The following is an 18,250-nucleotide window of genomic DNA, read 5'->3' on the forward strand; positions in this document are numbered from 1 at the left end:
ACCCCTCATTCATAATCCTGTCCTTTCATGGTACACCCAAAACTTGTAGCCACATCCCCAGATGACAAGATCCATGAACTCAGACTCAACTTAGAAGAAATGTTTTCTTGCATCATTAATTTGTCCTAATATTATTTTTCTCTTCCAAACACATCTTCGTGCTTGTAAAGCATGAAACCCTTTGTTCCTTTCCTTACCTATGAAGCCCTCACTAGTCTACAAGGGAGCGGTTGCATTCTATTAATTCTAATTTCATTTTATCTTTCAGGATAAACAACTTACCAACTCCATCAACTTTCTACCAACTAACCCTACCTTCCTAAAGCTATTTAAATCAGATCAGGAATTCTGTAAAATTGTTGTTTGATCTGAACAAGCTTTTATTTCATGAATGTTCATCTTCTTTTTTTTTTCCTGTGCGTAACTTGCCCAATAGAGTGGGCTATCAACCAAGAATTAATCACATAAGGCTACAGGCAGTGAGGGTATACCCACCACTAATTACACCACGCTAGATACATGAGGAATACAGCAATGACAAACAAGAGAAAGCATGCAGCAAGAAGCAACAGTGGGCTGAAGCCTCTGCGTCCATGAGTCCATGCCTCTCAAGGATACACCCATCATAGCCATGCAAAATGGTTGGTGATCTCTAAGAAGGTTATCTGCCAGCTGTATGGCCTCCTGCATTGCGTCAGCCACACGATATTGGTTACTATCCATAACCTGAATGGAAGCCTCTAATGCTTCCGAACCCAGTTACTTATGGCACTGAACACAAATAAGTCTAGCTGGTACATAACCAGGAGATTCAACCCTGCTGCCATCACTCATGATGCTGGAAGTTACTTTGCAATAGGATCAACAGGAGTATCACTCATCTACAAACTCTGTAACCTAAGCCAGTAACGTCCCTACAAAATATTATAATACAATACTGGCACAGTACTGGTTACAGTACTGCCTAAAGCTATGGTGGCTGGACAGGTATTTACTCCCAGGAATGAATGGAATCAAGTTGAATGAAGTGAGGTCTTTCTACTTCCTTGTATTTTAAATAGCTATTTTTGAATCTTGAAGGTTAAATATGAGGCTTATTTCTTAACCTGCCCATAGGCAGCAATATTACTATTACATTTTTCTACTGATTTCTTATGATTGTATATACTTAGAAAGTACTGAAGTCATAAGCCTAGGTATCAAAAACATGCTATGTTGAGTGAACATATACTAAATTGTAATTTATATAATATATAATTGTGTGTTGTGTTACAGTATAATATTATAACTGGGTGATGGTCCTTAGCTGCACTCCCTCTTATTTGTTGAGTCAGGATCTTCTGTTAAACCTGCAGCTCCATGCTACAGCCAGGCTGGCTTCCCACTAAGTTTCAAGGATCATTATTCATCCCTCCCCCATTACAGAAATCTGCCACCATGCTGGATTTTATGTGGGTGCTGGGGAAAGAAAAACAATGCTGGAGATATGGTTGTACTATATGAATATGCAACTTTAGAAAATGTAGTCATGTAGGGTAAGTTACATCAACAGAAGAAAAAATAGTAATATTCACAATGAGGAAGTTGAACCTAATTAAAAAAAAATCAAAAAACTGCTAATGAAATTTACCAACAAAAACAATGAGAAGTCTTTTGAAAAACAAACTTTTAGAGAAATATTCCCATTATTAACATAATGAAAGTATTGCAAAGTGAAATCAATGTGAGAAAGGCTTACTTCAAGATTGATACCAATGGTGTATTAATAACAGTGTATTTAAGCACTTTTCCTTAAAGAACCAGGGGTAAAAAGTTTTGTCATTTATGAATGAAATATATGAATGAAATTATGAATAAAAAAAATTGCTTTCCCTACTGAGTACTCATTTACCCAGTGTTCAATACAAAATCAACAATGTTGGAGAGCCCAGAGTACAGTGTATATCTGGGAAATTTTGTGACCTGCATGTACAAATATTGTTATACTACATTATTTCAAGGGAATTCTTCTATTTAATTTATGTTCTATTATTCTGGAGTGGTGGCTTAGAGATTAACCATAATGACTGCTTCTCTGGAGAACACTACCTCAGTTCTAGTATTGATAGGGTGCTCTTGACATTCTGCAACAGTAGTTCCAGTTGATCTGTAACCTCCCCTGTCGTGCAGTTCACAGATGTATATGCAAGCAAAATATCCATAGATATAAAATACACATAAAGAAAAAATTCAAGATGAAAAAGCTGAGAAATAGAATATCAGGAGGTAATATCAGTGATAAATTTGGTTCATATTATATAGTACAGTACCCTGGTTACTTTCCAAAGAACCACAGCATTGACGTTAAAAGCAGAGAAATCATTTATACAAGTAAATAGAAAAAAAACATAGGGCTGAATAACTTACATATCCTGAAGTAGAATGAAGTAATTCACAAACCCTTGCTCTTTTCTTTTTCAAGATTTATTAATTTTTATTTATATGCAGACACTGTAACTATCTTCGGACACACTTGAAGAGTGCATCAGATCCCATTACTGATGGTTTTAAGCCACAATGTGGTTGCTGGGAATTGAACACAGTACCTCTGGAAGAGCAGTCAGTGCTCTTAACACTCAGCCATCTTTCCAGGCTGCTCATCTATTTCTATATTATGAAATCTCAAAGAAACTCAGGACAACTGGCTAACTTATTTAACATATCAGAAGCAAGAGCTGGCAATAAAATCCTATAATAAAATCCTGGGTCTTTGGAGCACTTCTCCTATCCACTACTTGCCTAAATTTTTTTCCAGTGAGATTTGTCAATTATAGACTCTTCTTCTATTATGAGCATCCAATTAAATTGGTCAAAAGTTGGCAAGCCCCACTACTTCTGTGCTACCATTACCCCAGCTCAATGTATAAGCAGGAAAGATTATAGGCAGAGTTTTGTTCCGGGGTTGGATTACCCTCTGTCCTCTTCTTTCTGACTCTCCTGGGGTTGGGGATTTAGCTCAGTGGTAGAGCGCTTGCCTAGCAAGCGCAAGGTCCTGGGTTCGGTCCCCAGCTCCGAAAAAAAGAAAAGGAAAAAAAAAAAAAAAAAGACACCGACTCTCCCAACCATCACACCCAGATCCAGTCCGCTGCCAATTCCTTAAAAAAAAAGAGCAGAACTTTTGGGGATATCAACTGAACAACTGATTACATATGACAATAAGAATAGGAACAAATCCTGGTTGGAAATGCATTGCAAGATCAGGAAAAGTCAGACATACACACCCACTATATCTCTCCAGTATGATTCCTTTCATGCATTAGGAGACTCTGATATGCGAAGGCTTAATCAAGTTGACTGTATGCATAGGGCCTCACTGCAATGTGTCATTTGGAGGCCTTTGAAGACCACCATAATGACCAAAGGCTTTACAGCATTGGATATATGCATAGGGTTTCTCTTCACTGTTTCCATTTATGTCTTTGATGATCATGGTTGTGTGCAAAGGCTTTACCACAGTCATTACATTCATAAGCCTTCTCCACAATATGTGTCCTGTTATGGCATTGCTGATGGCTATAACAAGCAACGGCTTTATCACGTTGATTACATTCTCTATAGTATCTATTCTTTTATACCTCTGAAAATTACCATTCTGTCCAAAAGATTCACCAAATTTGGTTATATTCACAGGGATTTTCTCTAGGTTGTGTTCTTTTATGACTTTGATGGTGACTGTGAAAGGAAGAATTTTTACAACACTGGTTAAATTAAAAGGGCTTCTCTCTAGTATGTGTCCTTTTATGGCATTGCAGATTACTTCGACGTGAAAAGAATTTACCGCATTCGTTGCACTCATAGGGCTTCTCTCCTGTATGTGTCCTTTTATGACGGTGAAGATCATTGTGATGGGCAAAGGCATTGCCACATTGGTTACATGCATAGGGCTTCTCTCCAATATGTGTAATTTTATGGCTTTGAAAATGGCTGTGACAAGCAAAGGCTGTACCACATTGTTTACATTTATAGGGCTTCTCTCCAGTACGTGTTCTTTTATGCCTTTGAAGATGGCTGTGACGAGCAAAGGCTTTACCACATTGGTTACATTCATATGGCTTCTCTCCAGTATGTGTTTTTGTATGGCGATGAAGATAGCGGTGAAATGCAAAGGCTTTGCCACATTGGTTACATTCATAGGGCTTCTCTCCTGTATGTGTTCTTTTATGACGTTGAAGATAACTGGGATAGGCAAAGGTTTTGCCACATTGGTTACATGCATACGGCTTCTCTCCAGTATGTGTAATTTTATGGCTTTGAAAATGGCTGTGACAAGCAAAGGCTGTACCACATTGGTTACATTTATAGGGCTTCTCTCCAGTACGTGTTCTTTTATGCCTTTGAAGATGGCTGTGACGAGCAAAGGCTTTACCACAATGTTTACATTCATATGCCTTCTCTCCAGTATGTGTCCTTTTATGCCTCTGAAGATCATTGTGATGGGCAAAGGCTTTGCCACCTTGGTTACATGCACTGGGCTTCTCTCTAGTATGTGTTCCTTTATGGTGTTGAAGATCACTGTGATGGGCAAAGGCTTTGCTACACTGGCTGCATTCATAAGGCTTCTCTCCAGTATGTGCTCTTTCAAGCCCTTGAAGACTATTGATCTGTGCAAAGCCTTTACAGCATTGGTCATATGCATAGTGTTTCTCTCTAGCATGCATTCTCTTATTGCATTGCAGATGACTGTGGCATGCAAAGGCTTTACTACAGGGTTTGCAATCACAGAGCTTCTCTCCTGTGTGTTTTCTTGTATATATTTGAAGACCAGTACAGTGTACAAAGGCTCCGGTAAGTGTTCTTTTATGTATCTGTAGATGATTGTGACTTGGAAATTCCTCATTATATTGCACACATTCATAGGGTTTCAGACCAGTGTGAATTCTTTCATCCCAGTGAAGATGCCTATGATAAACAAAATCGTTATTAGTTTGCATATATTCAGAGTCTCTTTACAATATAAATTTTTCATGCTTGTATATGTAACTGACACATAATAACGATTTGTTTAGTATACTAATGAATATTTTTCATTGGTATATATTGACTTTACAGTATTTTTCACATGTAAAGAGGAATCAGATACAATATGGGTTTATTAATTTCTTTATATCCATGGTGTTCTCCCTCATTATGGTTCACTTTGCATCTTACCTGGGACGGTATCAGCATTGATTATATGCATCAACCTTATAGCATTCTTTTCCTATGTGGGGTTTTTCACATATTTGACATAATTACAAGAAATTAGAGCTTTATAACAAGATTACATTAATAAATTTTTCTATAGTTTCAGCCGTACAACATTTGCAAAATGAAACAGGACACAGGGAAAATTTCTATGTTACTAATACTCATAGTATTGTCTGCAGTGTGATGATGTTAATGTATTCAAAATGAAATTGGAAAATCAATTAACTATTAAATGGTATTAAGTTCAATAAATCTGCATCAAGTGAAGAAAACTACATATCTTCTAATTGTACTGGGACAGAGAGTGGTACAATGTTTCTGTTAATATTCTTTTGACCTTGAATCTTGTATGTTTATATAGAATAGAATAGAATAGAATAGAATAGAATAGAATAGATGAAATATAGATAGATAAGTAGGTAAGTAGGTCAATAATAGATGGATGATATATAGATACATACACATACACACACACAAATAGGTAGGTAGATACATAGATTAATAGATGAGATAGAATTACCTTGACAAAAATAGATATAATCTATCCCTTATAATACACCTATGAAAGGAAGAATAACAAATAAAATATATCCCCACTGCATTCCCACATTTTGACATTTTGTTCTTCATAGACATGTGGTATTTTGATTAACATAACTACAACTACAACTTTCTTTCTTTCTTTTTTTTTTTTTTTCTGGTTCTTTTTTTCAGAGCTGGGGACCGAACCCAGGGCCTTCGGCTTCCAAGGCAAGCGCTCTACCACTGAGCTAAATCCCCAACCCCCAACTACAACTTTCTTAACTCTCTTGAACTGCCCCTTTCACTAAAGTTAACCAACTTATTACAAGTCTATGAGTAACATCTGCTTTACTATGCACTGTTTGCTTATTAGATGATTTTGGATATATACACTTCACATGTTCAAAGTTTATTCTTTTTTTATATCTCAGTGTTATAAGAATATAGACACTGGCAGTTCTACAAACGGCACTAAATTCAGTCTGCTTGAAATAGTACTACCTGTTAAGGCATCGTTTCCATCTGAAAGGAATGACTTGCAAACACAAAACAAATCACTGACACAGAGGCATATGCACTTGAAGAATTTAATGCCCAATATAGTTAATGTTCTGCTGATTTACACTGATGCTTTTAAGAAAATCTTCATGAAAACTTTATAATTTCTTGAGAGGGATATTTGGATCAGCATGCACATAAAATTACCTTCCATGTCTTCTAGAATTTTCACAATTTTCTTCAATACTGTGGTCTTCCAGGTAATAGCCTAAAACATAGTACCAGAAAAATGAATGACTTATTATTGGAATTTATGAAAACGTTAAGGTACTATATTAAGTAAACCTTAGAACTATGCCTGATTAATTCACCTCATTCTCCCTCCTTCTCAATTGAAATTATAAAAGCATCAACAACAACAAAAGCAATGAAGCAAGCAAGCAAGCAAACAAACAAACAAAAACATTTGCCCTCTATTTTAAATATGGAAACAACAATAACAGTCTTACCTACAGCACTGAGGTGCCTGTAGGTCTCCAGCATCACGTCTTTGTAGAGACTCTTCTGGGAAGGATCCAGCAAAGCCCACTCTTCCCGAGTGAAGTTCAAATGCACATCATCATATGTAACTGCCTTCTCCAATATCACATTCATGTGTACAAAAGAAAGCATGTTGCTCATAAATTGAACATATATATTTCATTGACAATATATACACATTTTTGTGGTGTTCCCCAATTTATTTACTGATACAGAAGTTGTAATGTAATCACTGAGTCATTGTAGAAGAAACGGAATTAATAAGGTTCAAATCTCTCATTTCTTCACCTTTTGAATTAGATATACCCTTGTAAGAAAAATGCCAATTAGCAGACATAAAGAGACAAGGAAATAGATCAACAATACTAAGTTCACATAATAGATGTTGTATTAATAACTACTACCTACAAAATCAGGGAGTGAAGGAGAGGGAGGAATAGGAACATAAAACTTAAGTGTTTAAACTGGGCATCTGTGAGCTTTCCCTCAATCTCCAGTACTCAGAACACAAGGCTGTAGGTTGATGTCTATGTGTAGGTGAGGGCAGGCACAAGATAAGGAAAGGCCTGTGATAGTAGAAAAGGAGGGCTGGTGCAGAGTTTTGTGAGGCAGGAGAGATTGGATAGAAAGGAGGAAAATGGAGGAAGAGAAAGATAACCAGATAGATGTGGCTTCAAATAGCCACAGGTAACTATGAATATCTTATAAGGGATGTATAATTACAGGACAATTTGTCTTATCTAGGTAGGCAGTTTATATCAATATCAATTGGTTCTGAGTTTATTGTGTGAACTTTTTTGGGATGACAATTTACTGATATAAATCTGATTGATAAATTTCAAGCCTCAAAAGTTTTGATTTTGCCAAGTTACAGGGATTTGTGACAGCTGACAGCAAGATGGTGGTCCTTGAATGGAGTTGGCATGGTAGGAACCCACCAGGGAATCTAGATGGGTGGACACTGCTGGGGCTAGCCATGGCAGAGTCATGGGGCCACAAAGTAGCAGGCACTAGCATACTAGGGTGCCTAGTCTTTTTTTTTTTTTCTTTCTTTTTTTTTTAATATTTAACACTACACAAAGGGAGCAGGATAACAATTTGAGAAAAGTATACAGGATTCAAGAGATGGAAATAAACATAATAAAGACACTTTATTGTAAGTCTATAACAAATATTAAATTAAATGGAGATAAACTCAGAGGAACAAGGCTGACCAGTCTATATTTATTCAATGCACAATATGGAGTTCTACCTACAACAATGAGACAATTGAAGGAAATCAGGGGATATAATTTGGATAGTAAGAGGTCAACATATCCTAATTGATAAATGACATGACAGTATATGTTAGTGACCCTAAATATTATACTGCCAAGTTTCTACAGCTTATAAACACTTCCAGGAAAATGGTGGGATACAAGATTAACTGAAAACCAAAAAACAATCCATAAACCCTCCACTATGCCTATGTCAAAATGGCAAATGCACTTAAAAAAATCAGAGAAATAAATAACAAATAAAATGAAATATATTTGAAAACCTTTTTAAAAGCCAGTGAAAGACTTGAATGATAAAAATTTGAATTTCAAGAAACTGAAGTACATAGAAGATGGTAAAATCCTTCATCCTCATAGTTTGGTAGGGTTAATAAAATAATAATAGCTATCATCCCAAAAGTAATCTACATGTCCAACACAATCCTCATCAATATTTCAAAACAAGTCTTTATAGACCTGAAAGGACAATTTCTATCCCCTAGGAACAAACCCTGGAGAGCTAAACCAATTTGGAACAATTCCAATCACATAAGCACACCTAGTGTTTTCTACAGAATCCATCTAGACACACTCAGAAATACACAGCACCTTAAACAAGTGGTGCCAAGGACCAACCTTGGATCAGAGATGGGTTCTGAGAAAACAGGGACTTGGGAATAGCAAAAGGCATGACTAGAAGGTAAAGTGTGTATTCTAGCTGATGACCTGTGTTCTGTTTTATACAGTTTGTCCAGCATGCTTCTCTGTATATTCTGCTTTCTCCGGGGAAAGCTCTCTGAATATATCCGACTTTCTTGTTACTCTAAGAGTAGTGTGTGTGTTTTCTCCATGCAGTTCTTTTTTTTTTTTTTTTTTTTTTTTTTTGGTTCTTTTTTTTCCGGAGCTGGGGACCGAACCCAGGGCCTTGCGCTTCCTAGGTAAGCGCTCTACCACTGAGCTAAATCCCCAGCCCCATTTCTTTTAATCTTAAAAATTATACAGGATAGCACATCTCCTGCATAACACAGCTCTAGTATTTTATTTTACATATCAATCTAATCAGTTACTCCAGATTTCCATTTGAGTATCTCAGAAATCAACATCTCAATAACCCAACCCTTCAATTCTAAGACATCAGCATGCCCACATTGTTTAACATTGCAAAAGAATTCAGACATCTGTCTGCTTTGGTAAGCATACATAACAAGCTAGTTGAATGGGACTCTGCCCTGAAGTTTCCATTTTTACCACTCCTGGGCCTGGACTTGCTGGGTTCCAGGCTGACCTTGAACTTGAAATGTGTCTGCCTTTTTATCTCCCTGCCTTTGTATCTTTTGTCAAGTTGGATCTTGGTGTAGCTGCCTTTTTGACACTGATCAATGAAGAAGCCCCTCATATCATTCACACTACTTGGGATACCCAGGATAAAAGTCACAGATCATATGGAACTCAAGGAAAAGGAAGACCAAAGAGTGAATTCTTCAGTCCTACTTAGAAAGAGGAACAAAACAAACACGGGATATAAAGGCAGGGAGGGACCTGAGAGAGGGAGTGAGTGGTAGGAAAAATTAGGGAAATGATCAGGTGTGGGAAGAGATATGGGAGAAATAAAGAGGGTCAGGAAATTGAACAGAAGTGTGTAGCAGTGGGGGATGGGGAACTGGTTTTAGCCACTAGAAAGATCCAGATACTAGGAAAGCAAGAGGCTTCTAGGACCCAATAGGGTCCTACATTAGTGGAAATACCCAACAAAGAGAACCTGTAGAGACCATATCCAGAGGTTATCATGGCCCCTGATTGAGGGACGGGGACACCCATCCTTCTAAAAAATGTTAACATAGAATCATTTCTTTTTAAAGAATTGCAGGGACAAAGAGTGGAGCAGAAACTGAAGGAAAGGTCATTCAGAGACTGCCCCACCTAGGGATCCATCCCATCTTCAGACACCAAATCCAAACACTATTGCTAATGCCAAGAAGTGCTTGCTGACAGGAGCCTAGTATGGTTGCCTCCTGAGACACTCAGCCAGAGCCTGACCAACATAGATGCAAATGCTTGCAGCCAACCATCACAATGAACATGGGGATCCCAATGGTGGAGTTATGGAAAGGACTGAAGGAACTGAAGGATTTTGCAAGCCCATAGGAAGAACAATAATATCAACTAAACAGAACCCACTGAGTTCCCAGGAACTAAATCACCAATCAAGGAGCACACATGGAGGGACTCAGGCCTCAAGCTGCTTATGTTGCAGAGGATGGTTTTATCTTGCATCGGTGGGAGAGGAGGTTCTTGGTCCTGTGGAGACCTGATGCTCCAATGTAGGGGAATACTTGGCAATACAAGGCAGAAGTCAGTGGGGGAGTGAGGAAGCTCCCTCATTGTAGAAGGGAGAAGGGAGGATGGCATGGGTTTTTTGAGGGGAAACTGGGAAAATTGATAGCATTTGAAATGTAGATAAATAAAATAACCAATAAAAAAAGACTGAGGAAGGAATAAAATAAAATAAAAATTCCAGTTTTAAAATAGGGTACATATTTAAACAGAGAATCCCTAACAGACAATCCCATATTACACATCAGAAAGATAAATAATGAGTGATTTTTCATATTAGTGAGAACATAGAGCAAGCGTGCCACCGTCTAGTACAGGTAGGGGTGCAAACTAATATTGCAAACATGGAAAGCAATATCATGAGTACTCAGAAGAATGGGAATGCATTCAGCCTAAGACCCAGCTATATCAGGTTCAGGAATATGTGTTTGGTACACCAAAAAAAAAAAAAAAAAGGAAAAAACAAAACAGAACACAAGGACACATCCTCAATTATGTTCATTACAGTTTTCTTGGTACTAGCCAGAAGGTAAGAAAAACTTAAGTGCCCAACTGCTGAAGAATGGATAAACTAAATGTGTTATGTTTATACAATGGAGTATCACTCAGTTGCTAAAAAAAGACAACATAAAACTGAATACATGACAACAGGCTGATGATTGCAACTAGAGTTGAAAGGTAGAAGTTTTAAGGTTGCTTCCCCCTGCCCCCAACCCCATAAAACAGTTCAGAGTAGAAGCAAAAAACAGGTTAGGCCCTGAGATTGTATGTTCCAGGAAGCTTCTCCTAGGACCATAGAATAGGTAATTACATCAGCCAGTTCCTGGTTCGACAACTCTCTCCCAGGAACTAGCTGACCATAAAGTTAGATTAAAATCTTAGAGAACAATCTTGAGAAGCAGGAAGCTTCTCTCAGGAACTGACTAGCTGATCATAAAGTTAAACAATCTTGAGAAAAAGGAAACTTTTCCTTGTGATTTTTCACTGGTATTCTCAACATTTTCCAATGATGCCCTACCTACCCCCTTGGGTTGTGGTTTCTTCCTTTAAATACCTCTTCTCCCAGCCTCTCCGGGTCAAACTCCACTGCCCCTGCGTGGGATATGAGTCTCGACCCCAGTGCACTGGTTCCTATCAATAATCCTCGTGTAAATTACAGCAAGGACTGTCTTACGTGAGTTCTTGGAGGTCATGTCATCCCGAGACTTGAGTGAGGGTCTCCCCGCTCTGGGGGTCTTTCAGAGTAAATTCACCCTAAACGAGGTACTCCAAACCAAAATGATAGAAATGTTAGCCATTCCCTAATAAGTGGATATTAGCTCTTAGGTAAACTTTAAGATATCCTGCACAGACCCAGAGAGGTGATATAAGGAGAAGGCATATAAAGAGGGCACATGCATTTTTCTGATAAGGGACAATAGAATAGACTCTGTGGGTAGACTGAAGTAAATGGGAAGTGGTAGGGATCATTTGGAGGGGAAATGTAGGAACAGAGTAAGGTACAGGGAGCAAGAGCTGGAATTAGAGGCCATTTGCAGAGTAGTAAAGCAACTTAAAGTACTAGCAACATTCAAGGAATTCTGAGAGTGACCCTAGGAACCACTACTATTAATGGAGGACCAAGTCTGAAGTAGCCATCTTTATAAACAGCAAGGATTATGTACTGGAGACAGGTTTACAGTTCATTCATTGTAGTGTGAGTCAAAGAGGTCTCTAAATTACCCATGTTGATTCCAGGAAAATGATTTTGCTCTCTGTAACCTGACCACAGGGCCACATTTTTATGGACAAGTTCCACTCAATGTGAAAATCAAGAAGGTGCAGGCTTGGAGCCTTCACCCCTGTCTAGTCTCTCTGTGGAGAGAAGGGAGTTCACAGGCCACAGAAAGATAATTCTGGACACAATACAACTATAACATCCTCCATCTACATTATCCTGCCTGCAAAAGGTGCTGAGCCAAGGAGATAATGAACATTTTGAGTGGCCAACCACTATTTGGTTTACTCAGAGGAGCTGGACATCAGAAAGAACACAGTGCCTACACTGCCTGGGTTTTCAGGAACCTCCTAGAGACTTAAAAGGCAAAAATGGGGCTTACATGGGGCTTGGTGATTTGTGGTAACCCTAACACTGGAACGAGGTATGCTTGATTTTAATGCTCTCTTCTTCCTGTTTGCTCATCATGTCCAGCTTCACACAGAGGAATTTCACCATGTCTTTTCTATTTCCTTTGTTCTATGAAATCTGCTCTATTCTGAAGATAAAACTGGTGGGGTGAGGAGCTAGGGGAGAGGAATATACAAGAGGAGGAGTGGTAACAGGAACAAATGCAGGGAAGAGAATCAGTGGTCCTGACAAACTGTATGAGAAAAGAATCTGATTTCAACGAAAACATTTAATTTAATATGACTTGAATGAAAGTTCAAAGAAAAAAAGAAAAAATAAGGATGAAAGAAAAATGTAATGGTGAAGACAAGGAAAGCATGATTTTGACAGTTACAGATCTCATACGTCATGTGTGTGCGTAAGCGCGAGCGCGCGCGCGTGTGTGTATGTGTGTTACCATCTAAGGCTGGTTATTTATTAAGAAAAAAAAAGAAGTGTCTTCTCATTGCACACAAAAAGCAATGCCTAAAATGTACAATGGACAGTTGTTATCATAAGCAACACAGATTCCTGTGACCAGAGTTGTAGGGTCTCCCCTGCCCCACAATATCAAAAGTGAGTGAGTCTCAAAGTCCAAGGTCTTCTTCCTAGGTTATCACGTGTAACAATAGAATGATCAACTGGTCATCCCAGTCCATCCCAGACCCAGCAGATTAGAATTGGACACAGTAGCCATCCTGTTCTTCCTGTTGCCTCATGAGTCCCTCCTCCCAGACACACCATGGCACAGCTTAAAGCATCCTTCATAGCTCCCTAGAATTGCATCAGTGGACAATCCAAGAAAGAACCTGCAAGGTACCTCCCACTGGTGCTCCTAATCACCTTCTTTGATGGAAGACTGGAGCTCACATGAGTCAGAAAGAACAGCCTTCCCAGATCCTACCTTTGACTTTAGGGGCAGAATTAGCCGAAGCCTTTATTTCCATAGAATCATCTACGTTCCAGGGGCGACTGTTCATCATGCAAGGTTCAGGGTCTTTGTATGCACTTTTCCCTACATACTCAATGTCCAGTGCAGCATCTCTACCTCAGATCTTGAGAAGTCCAGGTAAATTTCAGTCAAATTCAAAAAGTAACAACAATTGAAGTAAGAACTGTCCATGAATGTTAAATAGCTATCAATGGGAGGAGAATGGAAAAAGAACCAACCAGGACTGTACGTGGCTGCTCCTAAATAGGTTGGAAAGAAAGTTATTATGGATAAAGAGGAGAGTAGACTTAGAGGAAGGGAGATCTGAGAGAATCCAAGTGAACAGGAACATGAGTCATGTGAAGAGGGGAAGGAGAGGAGAAAAAACAGTTGAAAAGATGAGGTGGTAAAATGATTGATGGAAAAGATGATGTAATGACTTAGGGTGGCAGCCGGTAGAAGTGCAATCCAACACCTGGGCTGTGAGGTGGTTTTGCCAGTCACAGACAGTAACAAGTTGGGACTGAAGGATTCTGGGGAAACTGACATACTGGCCAGCTTTCCTTTGTTAGGTAGGGACTTGAGCCATTTGTTCCAGAGTTTGAGACTTCACAATAGTACAAAGTATAATCTTAAATGATTTAATTATAATCTCTAAATTTACTTTAAAAAAACTGAAATAGGCTTCATGGTAGGAAATTATCCATGTATCAGACATATGTTCCAGAACAGACCAGTTATGACTCACATATTTCTCTCTGATGTGCACTGTAAAATTCAAATATTAACATTCGTATTAGGCACAGACACACTAATTTGTCAAGACCTCCTGTGTTGGTTGAACTTGTGTAACAATAGATAGGTAGTTTGGAAAAATAATCCATTTTCTTATCTAGATTCTTGATTGACATAGTCTGTGTACCCCTTAATATTTCCAGGTTGGAATTTTATTGGTCATACAACATTGATAACATCAGAACCCAGTGATAATGCAAACTACTGTCAAAGCAAGAAAGCTTTCTTCTTCCTGACTCTCCCTCCCTTTCTTTGTTATAATCAAAAAAGCTTCAAATTTGAGCAAACTCAATTCATACTGAAATCCTTTTTTATTTATACTTTCCCCAAGAAAGTCAGGGAGGTGGGAGGACATTCATTCAAATTGTCTCTTTTTTCTTACTGATTACTCAGAGCTCAACTGGGAAGGATGTGAAGACTCTGTTCAGGCACTGGGCAGCAGAGGCTGGATTAGCTATTCTAAGAAATGACAAAGAAGAGGCAAGCCTGAGCTACAGAAGAAATTCTCCTAAAGAGAAAAAAGTAATCAAAGACTTGGGAAAAAGGAATAACATTCTTTTTTTTTTTACAATATTTTTAAAAGATTTATTCATTTATTATATATAAGTACACTGTAGCTGTCTTCAGATACACCAGAAGAGGGCATCGAATCTCTTTACAGATGGTTGTGAGCCACCATGTGGTTGCTGGGAATTGAACTCAGGGCCTCTGGAAGAGCAGTCGGGTGCTCTTAACCGCTGAGCCATCTCTCCAGCCCCAGGAATAACATTCTTAAGTCTCAAAAGAAATAGCAGAAGAGGAACAAATAGTTGATGAGAGCTGTGATCCCCAAGGAAATGAAATTTAAAATGTTACTAACAATTCACTTCTTAAAAAGATAGATAAAGGGGTTGGGGATTTAGCTCAGTGGTAGAGCGCTTGCCTAGGAAGCGCAAGGCCCTGGGTTCAGTCCCCAGCTCCGAAAAAAAAAAAAAAAAAGATAGATAAAACTGGAACAATGCATAGCTCTAGTGACTTTCAAGAAGAGCAGGACATTCCCTGCTGGGGAAAAGACATCAATGAGAAAAAATATGATCTTGTCATTATGTGCAATATTAGCTGCTAGAATCTGTAAGCTGACCCACACACAGCTATACCCCATAGCCCCTGATTCAAATTTCTGAATGGATTTAACTAGATCAACAAAGTTTGGTTCCACATAACCTCTGGAACATTTATACCCAGCAATTTGGACAATCTCTACTCACATGTATGAATAAGTGTTGGGGAGTTACAAAGTCTGCCCCATCAGGGTCCTCCTTCCTAATGGGGACACCTGAAAATGACTCCCCTAAACTTCAGTCTGTGTGGTATTTTCTACTGCAGTGTTCACTGTAAACTGTTCCTCCTTTCTGGTCTGAAGGCAGAAGCCATGCTCCACATACAAGTACTTTCCTTTCTCTACAGAGGACAGTTCATTACATGACTGAGATGAGTAATTTTAAAACTCCCCTGTGGTACAGCCCTTTAACTCAAGAATTTAGGAAGTTTAATGAAAAGGAAAGCAGGGTCATTGCCCTGAGGAGCATGAGACGGGGAGCCGGGTGATAACAAAGCTTGTCTCAGAAACAATTTTTAAACATGCAGCTGTTCAAAAATGATTGCATGGGGTTTTTTGTTTCTAGCTAAAAACAACAACAAAAACACCACCACCAACAACAACAACAAACAAAACAAAAAAACCAGAAATCTTGAAAGAATGTGCTTTTAGTCACACAACACTTGAGATGCTTTTTACAACCTAGTCAAAATTAACTCCAAAGGAATCACAGCCAAAACGTTAAATAGAAGAGATTACCTTGTCAACTCTATGAGAGAAACTAAATATATGTCTGCCATTGGCATCCTGCTAAGAGCATCTCTATACACAAGCTACTGCTCCAAATGCTTTGTGCAGATTCAGCACAGATAAAGAAGTTATTCAGGCACCACCCCTAGGTCCAAGAATGGATCTCACACGTGCCTTCACCAAGCTGCTGGTTTCCACCAGCTCTGGGTAGGCCCCACCACAACAGCTCCCGCTCCTCACCTTTGCGGGCAGTGAACATATCCTGGCCATGTCGCAACTTCAGAGCTTGCCGAAGCTTCCCTCAGAACGCAGCAGTTAGGCAAAAGGACAACGCACCAATGACTTAATGCTGCTCGCTCAAGTGGGTGGACCCTGCATTGTGGTTCTCCCCTCTTCCGACTGCCAGGCCCTCACATAGGCCCTGGTTGGCTAGTTAGTCTGTCAGTCTGTGTCTGTCCTTCCGCTGAGCAGAGCCTCTTGGGATACTGAAATTGCTGAAGTTCTTTGTTTTCCGTACCATTCCCCTGGCAGATTCTGGGAATCAGGGAATTGCAGACGCACTGCTCAGGGGTGGGAAAAGCAATCAGAGGTGAGAATTGAGGCCAGAGCAGATTCAGGGAGTCCTGGGCCGGAAATAGGGCCCGGGCCTGCGTGGAGGGTTTCTCTGACTCTTAGACATCCAGGCATTACTGGTTGTAGCAGAAGAGTCAAGAAACAAGTAGGCGGCCCTCAGTTACCAGGAGGAATGGGGAGCTGCAGCTCAGCTTAGCAGGAATGGTTAGTAACTTTGCAGTGGCAGGCTGGAAGCACAGATGGGCCTTCAATAGGAGAGCTATGCTGATGGTCTGTAGGCAAAGAACTGCATGGTAGCAATGGCAGTGGCAGAGAGTCCATGGTTGCAAACTGTTCATTGACTGTTCATGGCAGGAAGTGGAAGCATACCCTTTTCTCAGAGTCTGATCTGAGATTAGGTACCTTTGCAGGAAGGAATGTCTGCGAAGTCAAGCTTAATGGCTAAACCCACGGGGCCTCTAGATAACTCATTAGCGTGAGGATCTCTGTTCTGGACCTACAGGACCACAGGTCACATAGGTGGGGAGCATGGCAAATGTTCCAGGCAAGGGGGCTAGTGGGCAGCAGGAAGTCACATAAGTCTCAGATGTCTCACCATAGTGGTTCCTGTTATGGGCTTTCAGTATGGATGAACATCTTCTCCATACGTGCAAGAGATAGGGGTTTGTGGCTTCATGCTCATTTCTGGGATATTGCAGGTCCCTTTCACCTGGTAGGTGTGTGACAGCATTGGGAGAAAGACAGAAACAGAGGACAACCACTGTGGAGCTTTATTCATAGCACATTTTCATCAGCTGCAAGAAAACCAAACAAAAACAAAAACACAGGCGTACCATTAAAATTCTCTAGGAGAACGGTACTGATATAATGGTTCTCCTTATGTGTGGATTTTTTTTAGACTGGTTCACAGGCTGTGGGTCAACTAATCCAAAATTAGCTGTTGAAGAATCCAATAGTGAACCAGCGCCTGTGACGGAATGTCTCAGATGTCCTTCAGTATATACTAAAATCCAGGTAAAAGAAAATGTAAGTAATGTAAAAAGTATTCCAAATATTTAAACTCACCTCAAAATCCACATTGTAGAGAAACCTGAGGCAGGTAAAGGATGTGTGATACTCTTAACTACAATCTCACTTACTTACAACATAAGAAAATGAATGCAATTTCAAAGCTAGAAAAGATCCTTTAATAAATATCAAAGTTAATTTATTGTTCTGGGAGTTAAGGAAACAAAATATTTCTTCAATCTGTATGAAGACTGTACAAACACTGAACAATATTTCGTCCTTGTGAACTATGGGACATATCATACAATGTAATCATGTACATGGTATGAATATTTAACTTTTTTCTGAAAAAAAAAAGTCACTAAAGTGTTTATTGGAAAATAATCTATGCATGTAGTACTGTTTCAGTTTCAACACTCAAATTGTTGGTTACTTAAAATGGAACAAAATGAAAGTTACAAGTTACAATAGCAATGTTAATTTAACACACAAGTATTTATGCCAAGAAGTGATTGTTCATCATCAGCTAGATTCAAAACATCATTTTAATCATTGCTTATATTTTTGTGTTAAGGAAATTCTCTTCTGTGTGG

General features: G+C 39.1%; 1 protein-coding gene across 2 annotated transcripts; it reads right to left on the reverse strand.

Annotated features, from left to right (window-relative positions):
- Window positions 1-2,346: 2,346 nt before the first annotated feature.
- Zfp866l1 (zinc finger protein 866 like 1) lies at window positions 2,347-18,250 on the reverse strand. 2 transcript variants are annotated; one of them, XM_039092641.2, is made up of 4 exons: window positions 16,317-18,250; window positions 6,756-6,879; window positions 6,454-6,514; window positions 2,347-4,938 (listed from the first exon to the last, which is right to left on the reverse strand). In XM_039092641.2, exons 1-4 carry the CDS (start codon window positions 16,344-16,346, stop codon window positions 3,747-3,749), a joined length of 1,407 nt encoding a protein of 468 aa, XP_038948569.1. In that variant the 5' UTR covers window positions 16,347-18,250; the 3' UTR covers window positions 2,347-3,746. The 2 variants fall into 2 exon arrangements, with proteins under 2 accessions (XP_038948569.1, XP_017455043.1); XM_017599554.3 differs by lacking the exon at window positions 16,317-18,250 and having other exon boundaries at window positions 6,756-14,938.

The sequence above is a fragment of the Rattus norvegicus genome, chromosome 14 (genome assembly GCF_036323735.1).
Source record: "Rattus norvegicus strain BN/NHsdMcwi chromosome 14, GRCr8, whole genome shotgun sequence".
NCBI classification, from domain to species: Eukaryota; Metazoa; Chordata; class Mammalia; order Rodentia; family Muridae; genus Rattus; species Rattus norvegicus.